The sequence below is a fragment of the Ammospiza caudacuta genome, chromosome 8 (genome assembly GCF_027887145.1).
Source record: "Ammospiza caudacuta isolate bAmmCau1 chromosome 8, bAmmCau1.pri, whole genome shotgun sequence".
Classification (NCBI taxonomy): domain Eukaryota; kingdom Metazoa; phylum Chordata; class Aves; order Passeriformes; family Passerellidae; genus Ammospiza; species Ammospiza caudacuta.
Window position 1 is genome coordinate 23,054,547 of NC_080600.1, and position 19,591 is coordinate 23,074,137.

General features: G+C 37.9%; 2 protein-coding genes across 5 annotated transcripts in view; one reads left to right on the forward strand and one right to left on the reverse strand.

Annotated features, from left to right (window-relative positions):
- The window catches only part of GPR155 (G protein-coupled receptor 155), a 35,706-nt gene extending 22,833 nt beyond the window's left edge, over window positions 1–12,873 (forward strand). For 2 of the 4 annotated variants that reach the window (XM_058809982.1, XM_058809980.1), the window contains 6 exons: window positions 610–711; window positions 2,447–2,580; window positions 4,056–4,151; window positions 5,007–5,071; window positions 5,734–5,871; window positions 7,966–9,948. In XM_058809982.1, the coding sequence (XP_058665965.1) occupies window positions 610–711; window positions 2,447–2,580; window positions 4,056–4,151; window positions 5,007–5,071; window positions 5,734–5,871; window positions 7,966–8,188 (758 nt within the window). In that variant the 3' untranslated portion in view covers window positions 8,189–9,948. Of the gene's footprint in view, window positions 1–609; window positions 712–2,446; window positions 2,581–4,055; window positions 4,152–5,006; window positions 5,072–5,733; window positions 5,872–7,965; window positions 9,949–11,178 lie in introns of those variants that run through there. The other 2 variants (XR_009275031.1, XM_058809981.1) reach the window with 2 other exon arrangements.
- SCRN3 (secernin 3) lies at window positions 12,524–19,562 on the reverse strand. The gene is made up of 7 exons (XM_058809984.1): window positions 19,340–19,562; window positions 19,024–19,205; window positions 18,247–18,446; window positions 17,362–17,574; window positions 14,705–14,867; window positions 14,192–14,372; window positions 12,524–13,424 (listed from the first exon to the last, which is right to left on the reverse strand). The coding sequence occupies exons 1-7, from the start codon at window positions 19,505–19,507 to the stop codon at window positions 13,269–13,271; spliced, it is 1,263 nt and encodes a 420-aa protein (XP_058665967.1). The 5' UTR covers window positions 19,508–19,562; the 3' UTR covers window positions 12,524–13,268.
- Between the last annotated feature and the right edge of the window lie 29 nt (window positions 19,563–19,591).

Below are 19,591 nucleotides of genomic sequence, written 5' to 3' on the forward strand. Positions count from 1 at the left end.
GTATAAAGAATAATTGGCTTAGGGTGCTATAAACTAATATTTCAAATGTAATTCTGACCTGGGAAGGACAGTTTACAACTTCAAGTGTTAGATTAGGACAGAAGAAAATCTAGATATAACTGCCTGAGTATTTAGGTTTGTGTTCCTAAAGTTTGATTGTTACCATTGTAAGAGTTGGGTAAGTGAACAAGAAGAAAAGCCTGTGGATGATTTTTGTGTAAGTAGTAATACCTTGATAAGGATGTGATAAATGCAGCCCACTAGGCATCTTAGATTGTTTACCTACTAAATTGTCTCACTGAGATTAAATGCCAACAGAAACGCTCAGTGTGTTTCTAATCCTTTTATGTATGTAGCCTTTTTGATAACCTCCTAGTTTTTTGCGTGTTACTAAAAGTGCTTCTGTTGTTTCAATGGTGGTAGTGTTATGTTAAACTATTAGTGACCCATTTACCCTCTCAACAAACTGGAAAAATTAAGTCTGTCTTCTCCTTTTGGGCTGTTTTTCAGCATAGTAGCTAAAGGTGCATAGAATATATTGTTACACTTGGAAAATGAATTATGGTAGTGAAGGAAGCTAACTATCCTATTACTGCATATATTTAATAGGTTGCTGTTCTTGTCAAACAACTAATGGTGAATTATCGTGTGCTAAAGACAGCAAAGCAGTGTCAGATGCTGTTGAAAGCAAGATTCCTCCAATTGAGACAGGTAAAGCAGTAGTATCTCCTTGTTTTAATACTACAGGCACTTCCCCAACATCTATGTGTTATTCTCACAAAGAAACTGTTGGAGCTATTGTTCCCTTGACTCCACCTGGATAGCTGATATTTTATATTAAATTGAATTATTAGGTAGTGTTATAGCTGTTTGTTCTCTTCTCCTCATAGTTGTTTGTAGTCTTTCAGTGCTCAAGATGGACAGTTGTTTTGGATGTCACTTTTTTACCACAAAGATATTTTGGTGTATTCTGAGCATTCAGACTTTACCTCTCCATTGTTGTCTTGTTTGGATGCTGGCAAGTTGAATGCATAACCCTACTTTGCATCAAGCTTTTAACATAAACTACTTTTTTACATCCTCATATTCACATATTGCATCTTTTAAAAAGCCTTTGTTGTAATCTGGCACAGGTTTTGACCACTAAATAAGATCTAGAGGAGCAAGTGCTTACTGCAAATTAGATTAAATGTCCATGCTGCTGTGTACTATTTATGTCTAGAGAAGAGAGATGGAGAAAATGGACTAAGAGGGCCTTAGGAGTCACTAAAATAGAAAAAAAAGGATTGAACTGACTGTTGAAGACCTGTCTGGAAACTGCATGCTCAGTGCATTCTCACTGCACATCAGTGCCAGTAATCAAAGCTGGCTGCCACTACAACTTGGCTCTTTTTCCTATTTCTTTTCTTGTTTTCATGCATTCTGAACAAGGAGATCATATCCTTAGGCTTTGTTTGTATGCAGCATAAATTTCACTAAATCTAAATATTTCACACTGAAGCATACTTCAGTTATGTCTCATCTCACAAAATGCTCCCTTTCTGCCTATTGCCAACTATTTTATCTATTAAGTAATTCAGACAAGCACCATAAGAATGTCTTCAAGAATAGAGGAAGGCCAATTTAATTTTCTTATCCTAAAAGATAAGGTAGAAAATACCTTTTGGTTGAGTGGAAATAATTTCAACCTCCTGAGTGAACACTTCAAAACTATAAATCAGTAAAAGCAAATTGTAATGCATACACTTGTGTAACCTTGGCTGCAATAATTACTAATTCTTCTATTATCTCACTGAACTGCTTCGAGTCACCTGGTACCAATTCCTATGTATGGCCTTGCTAGGAAGTTTTTCACTGCCATCTAGAGGAAGATACTCAGAATTTCTTAGAACTCTGTAGCTGGAAGACAAGCATCCATTCTCATTGCGTTTGACTCCTTTCATTGGTAGAATTACGATCCTGTTCTGATATACTGTGTTAAAAATACAGTCACAGACCTGAAATAAATATGATTTTCTGTCTGATGTAGAGGTAAACAACACTGAGATGCAGAGCAAAAACATTAGAGATGACAGTATATTTGATTTTTTTCAGAAATAAATTTAAAATTTAAAAACTGTTCAGGGAAATATTTTTTCATTATTTTCATCAGTTCTAATAGTGTTTTCTCAATGTTAACCACACATTCAGTTTGAATTAAATCTTTGAGATAAAAATTCTGTTGGAAAAGCTTTTATCAATTTAGGAGCACACGTAAACTTCAGCTGTTTCATTTGAGAGTAGATGTCTGAACAGGTTATTGTCAAAGCCAATATTAAATTTTGTGTGTGTCACTTCAGTAGGATTACTTAACAAGGTAATTTGACTCAGCAAGTTACATGAACAAGTTTGTTCATGGAGTTCTGAAGATAGAAGGCTAATGAAGAATTTCTGGTTTGTTTTCCAGTGGATCAGTGTGTGACTCACTGCAGTGCTCAGACGTGTGTGTTGGCTCAGGAAGAACAGCTTCTACAGACTGGAGACAAACAGCTGGCCAGACATGGGCTGCTGTGCTTACTTCTTATTGTTGGCCTATTTGCTGTAAATATTCTTTCTCCCCATGTTAACTCTTTGAGGTAGAATGATTTTTAGGAAAGCTGTGTAGACAATCCAGTAAAAATCTTCCAGTTGCTTAAATAACAATTCATTAAATAAAACAGAGGCTATATTTTGCTTCCTTACTGGAAGAGGGATGTCATACAGTTAATTTTTCTATGCCACATCATAAATTAAATGCAAGTTAAGATTGATGATGTTGAGCAAGATACTGGAGAACCCAAAAGGGGAAAAAAAAGTGAAGTTATATCATTATATCATTCGTCACTACTGCCCTTCTTCCCAGTTTTCTCAAGAATTGGTCTTCTTCCCTAGACAATTATCAATTAAAAATATAAACTGAATTCTTCTTCTGGAGGAGACTACAAAAATTGTTCTATCTGATCAGGCTTATACTGGAACCTGAATTTCTCTGAGGTGTTAAAAAATAATCTTAAGATTATTTTAAATGGGAAAATGCAATTTTGTTGGTTTTAGTGGTGTTTGGAGCAACATTGCTAAGTTAGTGTTGCCACTCATCATTACTGACTCCAAGATGTGTTGGTGTTTGCTCCTATGTACAAGTGTGAAATACCAGAATGTAATGTGTTGGGGATATAGTTTTAATTTTTAACTGTGACAAAGGCAAGAAACTTTTCTCTGAATGTAATGCTCAGTTGAGTTTCTTGTGGATGTCAGTTGGGAGAAGCATTTTTATTTGAAATGGAAAATACTGTGGCACATATATAATACTACAAAGCAGGACAGTGCAGCACAACAGTGTGGGTTAGTAGCTACTGCTTTTGCTTTTCAAGTTCTGTTAAATTACAAAATGAAATGTTTCCCTCTCAAATTTCCTGTATCAAGTTCTATGCTAGTATTTTTTGGCATCTTTTATATTTAAAGGATACCCCAACTGTCAACCTATATTTTAGCTGTATCTGAATGATTATGTAGATACTATGAAATAAGATGAGTTACTTTAAAGAATTAGCCTTTGCACTCAAATGGGTTAACTTTGGAGGTTTACTCCTTCTTTCAGGCATCTCAAGTAGCTGAAGTGGTATGTGCTTCACCTTAACATAATCCTAACTCTGCAAGAAATATGTAGAAAGCACTGGCCTCAGCTAAGCAGCCTTAAGACAAACACTGCAAATCTGTCTGGGCTCATATTGGCTGTGTTATGTTGAAAACCTAAGTATGCTTGAGGCAAGTTCCTTACATAAACATGTAAAGAACTCTTACCTTGCCATGTTTTGCGTTGTTATGTTTAAAACAGCCAAGGTTCCCCCTCCTGCCAAGCTATTAAACCTAACCGAGATGATGTTTTAAGGTGTTTATTCCCTCTTACTTCTCTCTATCTGAATAAGGAGACCATGAACACTGTGCATGAATTATTAGCATGTGAGGAGAAGAAAGCTTTTGATTTTTAACAGTTAGGTTACATTTGTGTGTTTGTTGTTTTTCTACTTTCTTTACAGAATCTCTCCAGTTGCTTGTGGTGGCTGTTCAACCAAGAGCCTGGAAGGCTGTATGTGGAACTGCAATTCTTCTGTGCTGTGTTTAATTTTGGTCAGGTACTTACCAATGTTTGTTCTGAAAATGGCCATGTTGGTGGGTGTTGCAGCAGATAACACACATCTTTTATGACCATGAACACTTTCAAAAGTGCAAGTGACAATTGAATGCCAAATGCTCATGGAAACTGATGAGGAATTTAGCCTTATTTGTACCAAAGCTTCCCTGGTGTCTCTTCTGTGGAGTTACATCAGTTGCAAGGCAGCTCCATGGGTGCTGTCTCTGTAAGGTTTAAATGGTATCTCTGGTTTCAGTGACAGCTCCATAGCAAAGATCTGAAGATGGATGCTGGTTCTGGCTGCACCTGGCCTGGTTCAGTGCTCCTGACACCAGGCAGCTTTGGCACCTGTGAAGGTGAAAGCCAGGCAGTGTCAATACACACAACAGAGGAACATTTTACACAGCCATGGCACGTGTGCCTACAGGATGCACTGCAGTAATGATAGTTGTATATAAAAGCTGCACAGAAAAATGAATTAATTAGAAAGCATTCTAGCACTTACAGTAAGTCTGTTCTTTCCTTTGCATTAACAAAGACAGATTCAATACCTGGCTGTGTAAGGTTGCCAGTTATCCCAAAGTGTCAAGTGGCATGTCACAGCATTAATTTTACTGAACTATTTCTTGAAGGTTTTATATGATGGACTACTAGGTATTGATATGTCTTTCTAAGGTCCAAATGAAAAATCAAAGCAGAAACAAAATGCGTTTTGAATGATACTTAGAAAAGAGGGATACTTTGCATGTGTACATGAAATGTATTTGGCACTGAGTTTATAATTTCTGTCCTATAGAAACCAAAGCTTTTGCTTCATGTTACTTTTTCTTTTTTTTTTTTTTTTTTTTTCCTGCAGGGCTTCATTTGCTTTGGTATTTTTGGCTTAGATAAGCATTTAATCATTCTGCCATTCAAGCGAAGGTAAATAGACTCTTTGCACTTACACCTATAAACCTGATTATTACTAATAATCGTTTTTGAAGGGAGTTGAGTTTTCAGTGCTGCAGTATTTGGTTTCTTATTTCATTAATCTTCCAAATTTCTTTTCTCTCCCACTTGTCGAGAGATTGTTCTGCCATCCTAATGACGCTTTCAGAAACATAAGTCCTGCAGGCTCCCTAGAGGTGAAATTTTTGCCAAATGAAGGCTCTTCAGAAATAATTTCAGCTGATAAACTAAAACTTAGATCTGGATGCTGAATCAGAATGTGTCTTCACTGCTTTAAAGCGCTGTGTTCATAACCCCATGCCAGTACTTTGTCTTGCCAGGCCCTTCCACAGTGCAGGAGTGAGTTGTAAAAGCTGCCTTTACTTTAGAGCTGACTGGCTGCCCTGTGAATCCAGCAGCTGGAGCGGGCTCCCTGCTACTCTCTGACTTTCCTTCTGCCCAAGCCTGGAATAACACCTCTGTGTTCAAAAGCCATACAAATATATTAGGAAGATTATATGTAAAGTATTGGGCACAAAAAGAGGTGGTGATAGGCTTCCTGGGAGGTCCATTCTGTTATTTGCAGTTTCCCAAAAAAATGCCTCTGCTTGATTTGCTGTCTTGAATTTTTCTTTTTTTGTGTATGTGTTTTTTAGGCTTGAGTTTTTCTGGGGTGGAAGAGAAGCAGCAGGGCACACAGATGCCTCAGTGCCTGAGGAGATCAGGATGACCTGTCAACAGTTTGTTCGTTATCATAGAGATCACTGTGTCAAAAGTATTGTCAAAGGCAGAAGGTAAGGTCCTTCCCTGCACATATAACCTGTTACAGAGCACATAGCTCATCTGCTGAAAACAATGAAATGCAGATAATTTTGTGGGTGATTCCTGTGTATTTATTCAAACCTCAAGATAAGGATTAGAAATTTAACTGTAACAGAAATGTTTCTAGCCTCACGCTGAAACATTGGGGCACAAGTTATGATATTATCCCACCTAGGTTTTAAATAAATTATTAAAAGTTTTATATCACTAAGGGATTTCTCCAGATTTTGCATTGAACTAGAGTTCAGAGGATAAAATCTTTCTAAAAAAATATATACCATAACACCTGTAGAAATGCATTAAGACCCTTTGTTTGTTTGATTTGGTTTTGTTTGTTTTGTTTGTTTTGGTTTTGTTTGTTTTGTTTTGTAGAGTAAGACACTGTCCATAGTTGTAACTAAATGTTAACTAATATGTAGCTTTTATAGGAGGCAAAACTGTTGCAACTGATTTTAGTGTGTACTGAGAGGCCACTTAACACGTGAGATTATAGTGGCTTTAGGACTTTGACAGCTTCTGAGTTTATATAATTTCTTTTACTCATACCTCTAATGAAGCCTAAACTTCAATTTATGAGACCAGTAAAGATTTCAGAGGCAAATTATGTTACCTAAATCAAGGATTATGCCTTCAAATATATGTAGGTAGATGAGAAGAAAAAAGCAGACAGAAGCAGCAGGAACAAGGAAAAGATTCTGCCTTTATTTAAATATATGAAATGGAGACATGAATTGTTCTAAAAGGACACTTTGAGTGTTCTTGTAATATAAGCTTATAAGTAAGACTACCTAGGTAGGATAGGGTGGTCTTTTAATGGTCAGGTAGTCCAAAGCCATATTGCAGAACTGTTCTAGACAGCATCATGTGATTTTGTTCAGTCTCTTCAGAAGTCAGTAATGTCCCATAAGAAAGATGTATCAGAAAATGCCTTGTGAAATAGAACAGGTTTTACAGCTGTTTTTCCCATGCCTCTGCCGCTATTGTGGTTTCCTAGGCTTAGGGCTGTTCATTTAGTTGTACTTTGTGGTTTTTATTATTTATACCCACATGAGAATACATGAAATTATGACATTTGTTGCCTTATTGTTGTAATACTGTGTTTGTGCAGAACTTGGTTCATGTCTTATTTCCCCTTATGAATTAAAACAATGCATTTGTCTTGTAATTTTAAATATTCATCTAACTTGATCCTATCCATTTTGATTTAAATGTGCTGTAACTGACATGTTGTAACCATGGATTTTAATTTATTTTCATTTTTGCATCTGCTAATAGACGTTAACACTTGCTCTGTGTTACTGCTGCTTTTAACTTTAAAAAAAATTAGGGAAAAAATGCTGTCTTTTAGCTCTTAATCAGTTCTAGAAACCCTGTGCTGGGGTACCACATAACAGATCTTAGATAACCAGAAACATTCATTGCTGCAGGTTAATTTTTGCATGGTATGTCTGCTGCAACTAGGCAGATGATAGCATCATTGCCTCATAAATTAGTTTTAAAAATAGTCTTGTTGTAAAGGTTTTGTTTATTCTTAGTACTGCATGTGTGGTCAATATTTAACAGGCTATGCAAGTTATAAATGGGCTTTGTTTACAATATGTATAATCAGTTAGTGTCTGTTTAAAAGTGTTCAGAAATTATGAAAAGAATTAAAGTTCAAACAATCTCTGTTGCTGGGGTTAGGTTGCTTTCAGGTCAGATATTTTGTTGCAGAAAGGGTCATGGTAAGAAGTACATGGGAAGTAAGTATCCAAGAAATAGAATTACATTGTGTTAGTTTTCAGAAAGAATGCTACTGATGTCCACTGAATTTTGTTTGCAATTTAGATTTCATTTAGAAGCCTAAAACAATGTCCATATTACTTCTCATTGAAATGTCTGTAGGAAAAGGTAGTGAATACTGGCATGTCCCAAATATACAAAACTTGCAAATTCTTTTCTAACATGCTCTTAACTATCATGATGTCTCTCCTTGTTTCCTGCTGTTTTTCCTTGCCTTTCCCCATCGTGCAGTGGTGATACCAGATTTACAGAACATGTGGGTGAATCATTCCTTTGACATACAGGTGTGGTGCCAAGATCTCCACTGGCATCTTCTTTGGCTGTGACCTGGTGAGCTGGCTGCTGCAGGTCGGCCTTGCCTCTGACCGCGGGGAGGCCGTGGTGTACGGGGACAGGCTGCTGAGGGGCGGCGTGCTGCAGCACATCACCAACGAGCTGGAGTTCCGCGATGAGTACCTCTACTACCGCTTCATCCCCAGAAAATCACCCCCACCTGACAGCCACTGAGCTGGGCAGGCAAGGCACTGCTACTTGGGGTGAGTGTCACCACCTCTTCTGCCTTCACTACTGAAATTGGAAATATTTCTCAGAGAACTGTTATTCTCCCTTGTAACATTAAGAGATGTGGTTCTACTCTTGTCTATTCTGAAGAAAATGGTAGAAAGTTATATTTAGTCAACGTTCCAACCAGAATGCTACTAAACAAAACCAGGTGCTCTGGATTTAGAACGTTTTTTCCATTTTGAGTAAAACAAATTTTACTAAATGGTATGTGTCACTGTTGTATTTTAGAAGCATTATTACTGCAGCTTTAATACTGAGGCCACAGCAAGGAAAAAAAACCCCATGAAAGGTATTTTTCATGTTGCTGGATGTTTTAGTGTGATGAAGTATTGATGCCTGTTTATAGTCAGGCTTCCCCTTGACTTCACAGAAGTAGGATTTCTTCTGTCATACCTCAGTTTTTACTACTCTGCTCTTGTCTAACACCAGGACCATTTTTGAGCTGCTTACACCTGAGATTGGTTGGGTTTTTTCCTCCCTTAAAGCTAAAATACTCCAATTAAAAAGACAGAATTACTATGACAATGTTTCCAATATCAGGGGATTAAAGCTGGGCAAATGAATAAGTAATAAGTAATGGTTTTGTACAAATCTACCAAATCTTAAAACCGTAGAAATATTCAGTGCTCTCCCAAAATAGGAAATTATATAATGGAATAAACAATTTATTCTGAAATTTTGCCTTATGGTGGTAGAGACAGCTTTATCAAGAGCAGATTTTTACATTCTGAAATTAGCCTTTACAGTTTAAATCAGAAGTGCCACCCTCAAATAAAGATTTCATGGAAGCCTTGGTTACATGTGCAAGTCAAGACAAAATTATTTTTCAAATCTTACAACTTCTAACATTAAATTAATAACTTTTAAATCTAATATATAAAGAGTCCTAAGTGAACATCTGGATTAGGGTTTAGAGTAGCTAAACTTCCTAGATTTTTGCTGATTGCCTAACACAGGTTTCTGTTAAACCTCAGGTATCCTCCTACAAGTTAATTTAGTGTCACTCAGATTCCTGTGCAGTAAAGGCAGAATCTGAGGACCTGTGTGTCTTCTGCAATATTTTGAAAAGGGTAAAGACAAGGGTGTTGTATCTGATAGCCATTATGCTGCCCTTTTAAAACTGCAAGAATAGCATTTATATGTCCACATAAAAATTTTATGTAGTGAGGGAAAGAAATCCAGGTATTAAAAATTATTTGCTCAAGCATATAAGTCTTCTCACCCTTTTTAAAAAAAAGTCTTTCCCTCCTTTTTTCCCGATTTTTCAAGTACATGGATTTTAATTACAGCTACTTTTGCATCTATTTTGTATTAAGAATTAAAAGTCATTTTAGTAGCATAAGCTACTATTCAACAAGCAGTTGATTTATAGTTGCTATAATTTCCTGCAAGACATAAATTGAAAAAAGAATTCCTTTTACTGTCAGTCTGGTTGCAGAGTGCACAAAAACATAACATCCTGCTGCTTACGTATGCTGTACAACCTGGTGTATTTTAATGTTTTCCACCACAAGATAATTGATGTTTGTATCAGGCTGTGGACACAAAGGAAAATGTTTGTGTATTTCCATTATGAATGTTGAAGACAGTTGCATCAAATATTTTGGAATAATTAGATATATGTGACTTAAGAGCAGAAACTGCAAGTATGTCTGGCTTCTAAATACTGCAACTTGTCAATAAATCTGCTATTTGATTTCAGAGTTCTGAGCTGCGATGTGGTGTGTGAGGGTTATGTGTGCGTGTCAAGGTTTACGGCAAATGTGTTTTTCTGAGAGATTTGTTAATGTGGCTCTTGGGTTTCAGTCCTGGTATTCCTTAAATCCATCTTTGATCCTTTACAAGTAGGCAGAGCACTTCTTAATGGGTTTCCACCATTAAGATACCTCCATAGTAGAAGTGTGCCACATTCTCATCTACTTACCAAACACACTTTTTAAAATTAATTCTTCAAACATTTGAGAATTTGATCTTAGGGCAGTTTTACAGTTCTATTTATAGTCATTGTTCTTGCACTCTTTCTCATTTGCATCATAAAGTCCTGCTTCCCTTTTTCTTTTATAATGGTTGTGCTTTCCCCTAGATTTGAACACAACAAATCTGTTTTAAATAAGAAATTGCTCAAAATTTCTGCATAGAAAAGACACTCTGTTACAAATCTAATACAGAGGACACCTTTGATTACCAACCAACCCCACACTCTCTTAGATTTACTGCTACAATATTGTGACTGCTGATACCATACCCATTGGTCTGATGAGTGTGATGGTTAATAAATAAAGAAGCTAGGAATGAAATACAAATATTTTATTTCTAAATGACTGGGTACTTCTGGAAGCCAATAATAGACTTTGAATTGTTTTAGAAAGTTAAGTAACCCTTTTATCTGGTAAATATTTGCTTCCACCAAGGAGTACTGGCAAGTTTTGAATGGTTGACAAGCTGATATTCTGTCAATAGTTGATATACAGTTATGTGGATTTCTGGTAGTTAGAAACAGCTTTGTTTTAAAGAAGTGTTCACTGACACAATGACTTCCTTTATTTTGAAGTTGGGTTAGTTTGGGATGAATCTCTTGAAGGCTAAGTTCATGAAAACATCTATTGAACAAGTCTAGAGGAATGCCAGTGAAAAATTGGATCTTTTTTCTAGGACTAATCTCAAAATAATTGTCAAAATGAACAGGGATGGATGTAGCACTTAGTTTTCTAGTACGAAATTTGAGTACATTTTTATTTCAATAATGATCCTTCATAAAGCTCTAGACCTTTTAAAGATACATTCGTAGGTGAAAACCCATGAGAAGGTTGCCCTCTAGGGGACATTCTGATTCTTAATTGTTTTTTTTTTTAATATAAGGTTGTGGGAGGGAGGATTATTTGTTTCTCCTGATCCCATCTTTATTTTCTGTTTTTATACTGCGTGTCTTCTAGGAGAATGAAATCCCAAGGAAAAAGGTACTGAAAAATCCTATACTCTGCTGACCATCACTTTGACAGTCTCCACACATTACATTGTTTTTACTTTGTATCCTGTAGACCAGTAAGGAAAAAGCAACACACAAATAAGAGGCACAGTTGGACTGTATCTGCCTGTGTTAGGACTGGACCAGTGTGCTTAACCTCGTTCATTGCCACCCCATGATGAAGTGGTCAAGAAGTTTGCTTAAAGGCCTGCTCCAGCTTCACTGCTGTTCTTCCTGGACTGTACCATAAAACTATTTCACTTGGTTTGCTGCCTGAAACATCAGTTTCACCTGGAATTTACTGATGCTTTGAAGCTATCAGTGTAGAACAGCTCATGATCAAAACCAGGAAAAGATACGTAATTGTAAGATGTGGACATCCCGTAAGGAAAACAGATAAATACAGCAATTTTTCATTAAATCTATCTTCCAGTTATCAAACTGGAGTATTGAACTTCTGCATTGAACCACTGTGCTACTAAGAAATTACTGCCACGTGCTACACATTAGGTCACTAGAAATAGAAAGTTCATAAGCCTTTCCTAACTTAGTAGTTTCTTGCTGTGAATCTGAACACAGAATCCTAAATTAATTTCTACTCTTATTGTAGGATCAAAGAATAAATTTTACCAGGCTCTTAATTTTCATATTAATTCTGCAAACTTCATTGTCTATCTATTCTTTATATTTAACTTTTTTTACCAGTGGTGTAGTTAACAATTTACAGAATGAGAAAACCGCATGTGAAAAATTGTCAAAGAATGATCTTTCTGTGGTTTGCTGTGTCTGTGGGGATGCAGTGTCATGTCCCACATTGTTGCTGCAGCTCTAATGCACCATTTCATATTTTCCTCTGAAGGTTTGCAGAAGTGCTGCATTTTGAGTGCTTTTTTATGGTTGCTTTTTCTTACAGTCGTGCTTGTTATCCCGACTTATTGATCATGAGGTAAAATCGGAGTCTTCCTTGTTGTTTTAGTTTGCCCCCTGCCACAGATAATAAAAGTGGTGTCATATATTGATCATTACTTTTAAACAGGATCAGGAAGGAAGAGTTTTTGGTAAGGCAAAAAGTTTGATTAAATCAAGTCCACATTCTATTAACTTTGGCAAAACAAAGGTCATGGTTTAAAAGGCTTTATATAAAATGAAAAAAATTTAAAGTATTTTAAGTGTTCTGCTGAGTACATGTATTACTTGTGTAGCCCAACATCTTCCTTTATAGTTGCCCAATTTTAAAAAGTAACAATTCAAGAAACATTTTAGAACTCCTCCATGATGTTATAAAGTGCACTGTAAAATTCATTTGACAATAATAATCTTGTATATAAATAAGTTTATTTTTCACTATCAGGGTGGGAAAAAATAGACAGGAAAGTGAAATCTGTGGGGAACTTACATGATGTTTGCTGCTAATTAACTGCTAAATTCCATGTAATAAGATTTCACAATTACTCACAGCAAAATATTATTATTGTGTGATTTGTTTTTAATATACCTTGAACTCTTAGTCTAATTTTACATTGAAGTAGTAGAAGGTCTGTATATGAAATATATCTTAGAATGGTTTTACCAAACAACTGAGTATCAATCTTACTTGGTTTGTGTGTCACTTTCTTTTTTCTTCAGGGTTCATCATAGCTTCTACATTTTAGAGAGTCTTCAGCATGGCCATTTTAATTCAGGTAGTCTGAAATTCTGCCACAATTTTCCTGACTATAAAAGCTAAAACTGCATTCTCCAGAGCTGAGTTAGTGTTCTTCATTCAGAGATGAAGCTGTTGACTAATTTAGTCAAGCTATTGCATTCTAATTGCATCTGTTTGTTGGCAAAATCAATCTCTGCTGACAGCTTTGTGCCATGTACAATGCCACTGCCCAGCTCTTAGGAGCCTTTCCAGCATTCTTCTTATAATTGAAAGCCATTTGTCCTAAATATGAATCTGCATCTTTAAAACTGTCCATGCTATGTGATATACTGAAAACAGGATGTTAATCTATTTAGCCTCTAAATTAGAAAACCCAATTATAATTCTAATTTTACCACATTCAAATAATATTCTTAGCCATATATTTTGAGTTCTTCTTCTACACACTGTGAAAAAAGATTAACCACTTGTTTAGTATCAAGGCATCCATTTTGCAGGATTGATTCCATTTGACTTATCTTCTGTTTCTCCAACTCCTGTATCTTTTTGAGCATTTCTTTACCTTTGTCCTGCAAAAAGAAACATTTATTTCACTAAAAACTATCCAGAGCATGTTGTAATCACCCTAACAAAATTCTGTTCTACTGTCCTTATTTTAATCTTTTAAGAGTTTCTAGGGTTGGCATTTATGTTGGTAGAAATCAGTATCATGACAGGTGTTCTTAGATGTCTTCCCTAATATCTAGCGCTCACTTCTTCCTTGTCTGATAGACTGAAGGAATATTAAAGCTCCTTTAGGTATTAGCTATCAAAACTTAAGCAGCCATCTTACTTTTAAGAAGATGTATCTGTAAATAGGAGAGATTTTACTGCTAAAAGTAAGTGGCTACCTTCCTGCTTCACTTAAGTTCAGTGACGTTCTGTGTTCAGCTACCTTTGTCATCTTGTTTCCTTTCCTGTCCATACCAAGCAATGATCAAAGGCAAGCTCTCCTGTCCACCTGACACCAGGGACCTGAATAGCTGTAAGAACTCTTGGCAGAGTTGTGTATTTGCCTGTGCTGCTGGGGCATTTCCCCATTGTGTGGCTGGTGCGGGAGTCTGTGGGGGGCTGCTCCTCTCCTGGGGCTCAGCCTGCCAGCACAGCACAGTGCTGGTTGCAGTTTCCAGTGTCAGGAACACGTGCCTGCCAGATGCCAGCACTCTGGGCTACTGGGGCACTGCACTGTTCTGTGCAATCCATCAAAGGGCATTCACTGCCATCACATTAACAAAATGGGAGCAAGGACCTTATAGAAACCACCTGCTTGCATTGAAATCTAATTGAATCAACGTACCTTGGTAGTTTCCATAACTACAGCAGCGCTTTCATGTTTTTTATAGAGCTCATGTCTTCGATCTGGCTTACTCTGAAAACGTGGTTGCTTCTTAACTGGATCATCAGGACCAAATGTAGGGGACGTAGTTTTTAATAATGGAGTAATACCGGGCACAAAAATGAAAGGCTTGAATACAGATCTAGAAGGAAAAAATAGAACAGAGATCCTTTACTGACACTGTTTCATTAACATTTTTGAGTCAGTAAATTGCTGTATTTTTTCCCATTCTTCTACTTGCTTCTTTTGAGAAAAAAGTATTAAAAAACCATCTAATGGTGTTAAAGTCATTGTCACAGCAGTGTTCCATTAAGTAGGTTGGTAGATACCATTAATATACATAATATGCATTTATGTTCCTCCTACATTTTGAGTGTGCTTTTTCAGGGGTAACAGAAAACCAACCCAAAGTTGCAACACTTCTTCATTTAGATATTTACAAATTTTTGTCCAATTTACTTGCTGCTACATCACCTGGCAGGATCTGGAGTTCCAGTAAAGAAGTGAATACAGGGCAGATTAGGCTGCTGAGGCAGTACAGACACCATGCTGCCAGTTGTCATAAATCCACCTTCCATGTTAATGCCACTCTCTTTGTCACGAAGAATTTCCATCATTATTTCAGAAGTGATAGATCCTGTTCAAGATACAATACAATTATTTAGCCACAAAGCTAATATAATAGCAAGTGAATGACATGTTCCCTACAACTGACTCCTTTTGGCAATGCCAGATTTAGTTTGTCTGTGTTGGCAGGGGGAAAAAATCATCCTAATGGAAACCTTAATATGGAATACACTTGTATTGCTTTCCCCAAAGTATTTATTTCAAAGAGAGGTGATAAAACATGCCTTAAAAAATGGGGAGTAGAAAGACCAATGGTATTTGCCTGAAAGGTAAATTTCATAGGGCTAGCAAATGGTCATTCACAAAGTAACTTTTCAGATGAAAAGTAGTAGCTTGGATTAAATGCTGAACTTTGAGCTATGGAAGTAAGATAGATCTTTATAATACTGGTTGATATCTGAACAGAGTTAATACCACTATGATGCTTTGAAGCTATAAAAAAAATAACAACCATGCATGGATTTTGTGTGAAACTTTGAAAATGAAACACCAAAATTGTCACTTGTTTTGGAGGGGCTTCTTGGTGAGTGGGTTTTTTAAATTTTCATCCTTTTCAAGGAGGCACTGGAGTGGCATTACATTCTATGCTCAGAAGCCACAATAGTACATCTATTTGTCAAAAAGTCTTTGTCAGCAAGCTGAGGTTTATTGCCAAGTATCTGTGAAAATAATTCCTGCTCAGGAGGAACAAAACCCTTTCCACATCAGCCTGTTCAGTGATATCACTGTTGCTGTATAGTGTATGCTGAAGCTCAGATACTGACATGGTATCACCCAACCATCCAATATTCTAACAGGCAGCTCTTGCAGGATGCTTTTCTTTGCACATTTGGTGTACCAGTAGAGGGTATGCTTATGGCAGAAATACATTAGTTCACTCACTCTTCATTTTTTATTGGAAGTATGTATAGTCCACCACTTTACTATTTTAGTGTTTCCCTTACTGAGTTGTAACTGCAGAATTTTTTTTAACTACTTTGCCCTTTCCTCTTAAAATAGTTACTCTGCTGCTAAGTTTCGTGTCTCCAATATTATTTTTTCATACATGACCCAGGTTTCCTGTAGACAGACATGCAGCACTACATTTCAGCAAGAAGACACACTTAAGTATTCCTATAGTTGCTTGAGAAGGTCAGAGAATTAAAGAAATCAGCAAGCTAGATGAATCAAAGGAATTAAAAGAAGCAATGTCCATTTTGTCAGCTACAACTTGGCAACCTGTCCAGCATGTTTTACACTAAACTCTATTATTTTGTATGCTTGAAATACATTCCCTATTTTTTGAAATATGAGTAATATTTCTCTAAAATGGCCCTCACATAGTAGGCAGCCTGGAAAACCCCCAGAACTGTAATGCCACTGACTGAAAAAGCAGGGACGGGTAGATGAAGAAACCAGTGATTTTACTGCTGCTGTAAACCCAATAGCTTTTAGTTAAGGCACCTATTTAAAATAAATCTAAACAAAGTGAACCATATGAGACTGCTAACCTGAACACCTAGTGGGATTTTTAAAATGGCTCAGGTAAATGCCTGAAAATGGGGATTTAGAATGAAAACACAGATACAATCTCAGCATTGTTATAATACAAGTAAATACAGGTATTATGAAAATGCTTTCAGTATTCAGAACCTGCAATTCCCAAAATGAATGCAGGATTTACATGATCACTAGAGCAAGACAGCAAAAGTAATTCACTTTGATGCATTAACTAAATGCTAAACCTGGTCTGGCAGAGTTCAGCCAAATAAATAAAAGAAAGGGGTGCAATGTAATCCTGATTCAGATTAAATACTTCACATGAGCATATGAATACATCTACAGCAAAGACCTGCTAGATGGATGCAGTCAAAAGTGAAGTAATAGGTTCATTCTTTAGGAGTCTGAAAAGTAAGTGTTTGAATTAGTGATTGCTTAAAGTACAGAAAATTACTTTGTTCTGCTCTTGGTGTGTTTTAGTAGACTACACAAGTTTAGAGTAGCCATTGTAGTGAAACAACAAAGAATTAAAAATTAATGTCAAAAATGAATGCAAGGTATGTAACTGAATGCTGTGCTGTTGCCTTATACAAATGGTACCTGACTGAAGCTGTTCATAAGCTCTTCATTCTTTGTGGCTGCAAACTGCTGGGAATCTGTTTCAGCCTCTAGTTTTTTTCCTTAGCAGTACAGTAATATTATGTAGCCTATCAAAAGGTTTCAGAACAGGTCTTACAGGGCATTTAGTGGTATGGTCATAATGTGACCTCTCAGGGTTGTTACTGTAGCTCTGTCTGTTTGATATTTGACCCTTGTTTTAATTTTTCCTCCTCAATAAATTAGAAAAAAATTTATAGAAACTTCCAAGTTCAGTGCTTCTCTTAGGCAAAAAGTTATTCTAGTAAGTTGTGGCTCACCAAGTCATGTGAATGATTGGCTGCATCAGACATAAAATAATGTATGATTTGAATTAATATGGCTTACTAAATATTTTGCATATCTTGAAAAAAAACTCAAAAGGTTACCTTTGTGTTTGTTCAGAAGTTTATAGCCTTCACAATATCGGCCTCCAGATGTGGTCATTCTGGCAGTATTGACAAAAGAATATGTGGCAGCAAAATCAAATTCCTTTTCCCCATCCCACCAGCCATTGCTTTTGGCATATCCCTTCATTTCTGGGTGTTCTCTGTCAATCTTGGTTGTGATAGAGAGCTGGTTGGAAATATTCCGTATGCCTCCTGTTTGTAAGTTGCAGAAAGAATTGTTTTAGTACATTGAATGATTTTTCTTGGTATTTTGTTTACACTTAGCTTAGTAAAGCAAATTAGCCCCGAAGAGTTTCCTACAAGATCAGTAAGTCTGGTGGTTTATTTCTGGCCCTCTCTCCCCAGCCAGATATATTTTTTTGATTGAGTTTTCATGCCACTCATTTCTGACTCATTTGCTTCTATTGCCAGCATTGTATTTCAGGTTCTGTCCTGATATTCCCACCTTTACATTCTTCTTCTGAGACATCCAAAGATCGAGTTTGTCCTCCCAAGTTCACTGGAAGAATCAGCCACTTCATGGCCCAGTACACCAATCCTGTTCCCAAATGAAATTAAGGATTGCTACCATCCTTAAGACCACGTATGCTGCTGTCATTCTCATGCTGACTTTCTTGCTGTCCTCTGTTTTCCAAGTGCAGGAGTGGTTACCTCTGGCTCTGAAAAGGCCCCTGTCACCCAGCTCCTCTGACAAACTGCCAGCTACTCCACACTCATGCCCCAGGAAGCAATGCCTGTTCTTTACAGGCACATGTATGCACTTCAACGTTAGTTTGATGCCTTAATGAAATGGTAAATCAAAACTGGAGAACTCCAAGGGGTCATAGCACTTGAAATGTTTAGAACAAAGAGCATCATCCATACCTTCTACTTTTTCTGCTGCCCAGTATTTTCCTGATGTCTCCAGCACCCATGCTTCTTTTCTGTCAGCTATCAGAAAACTGTTGTGGTATGTAAATGCCATGTTGCTTTCCATACAGTTTCCTCCCTGGCCATATTTTTCCAGCAAATCAACTATGACATTAAGAGCCTTTTCAGCTGTGTCCGCTCTCTCAAGTCCAAGCCTAAAAGAAAAGGAAAATGTTATTTTTGGAACAATGAACTCTGTATAGGACTATTCAGCCTGAGTATTCCAATTGACCTGGAATGATACTTCTATATGCAGCTGCCAGTTGTATGATCTGGTGAGGAAAAAACACAAGTCAGGTAAAGGACATGGAAATAGGCAGCTGAGACCAAAACTTAAAAATAATGTGTGTGAAAGATGGGGGAATAGGGAAAGGAGTACAGACCCTATGAAAAGGCCCAAACAGTAGTGCCTGAAGTCCATCCGCCTGTGCTCTTGAAAAAGTCTTGTTTCCATTTAGTATAAATTTTATAGAAAGAAAAACGTTTGCTAATTTTTTGACGAATTCTGGTCTAGTGTCTGATACTTCTTATGGGCTCCTGGCAATAATCTAGTGCTTGTGCCAAGAAATACTTACTTTTAACCGTGGCTAGAACAGTGCAAGGAGTGCCTTCTGAAAGTGAAAGTACTAGCTCCCCTTAGAAGTCTAACATGTTTCCATGTAAATTCCGAATCAGGTACCATGTACCAAAAAGGGGAAAAAACCAAAAGAAACCAAACCAGCTTGTGCACACCTTACGAGGTCCATGCCGAGGAGAGCTTCCCCACCGCAGACCTCCTCCCTGCCCCACACGGCCTCGTTGCCGATGCACACGCCGTGCTCGTTGGCGCCCATCTCGGCCCCCCAGAGCCAGGAGGGGCGGCTCAGGACCACGGCGTGGGTCCTCTCCACCTGCTCGATGGTGATGTAGGTGCACTGCAAGAGGGCAGAGCACACTGGAGTCACCGTCCCCGCTCCGCCTGCCGAACCGCGGGCTGAGCACGCACACAAGGACTGGCAGCGGCGTTCTCGCCGCTCCCCTCAGGAGCGCTCCCGCCCCGCGCTCTCACCTCCAGCGCGGCGCCGGGCGGGTGCGCGGCGGCCGGGAAGTGCACGACCTCCTGCACCTCATCTGCCGGCCGGTCCGAGTTCTTCCCGAACACCACGCGGCCCCCGGGCGCGGCGGGCGGCAGCGCCACGAAGGTGTCGCACGAGAGGGGCGGCGGCCAGGGTACCATGCTGAGGGCGGAGGGCCCCTGCGCGGCGTGGGCCCGTGGCGCACAGCGGCGGCTCGGGCGCGGGGCGGTGCCCGCGGAAGGCCC

Excerpts from the sequence above, each read along its gene's own strand:
- SCRN3 (XM_058809984.1), bottom strand. The coding sequence starts at position 19,507 with ATGGTACCCTGGCCGCCGCCCCTCTCGTGCGACACCTTCGTGGCGCTG. Across the intron at positions 19,206-19,339 it reads CGCCCGGCGCCGCGCTGGAG|TGCACCTACATCACCATCGA; the intron begins GTGAGAGCGCGG and ends GCCCTCTTGCAG. Across the intron at positions 14,868-17,361 it reads ACTTCTGAACAAACACAAAG|GATCTATCACTTCTGAAATA; the intron begins GTAACCTTTTGA and ends TATCTTGAACAG.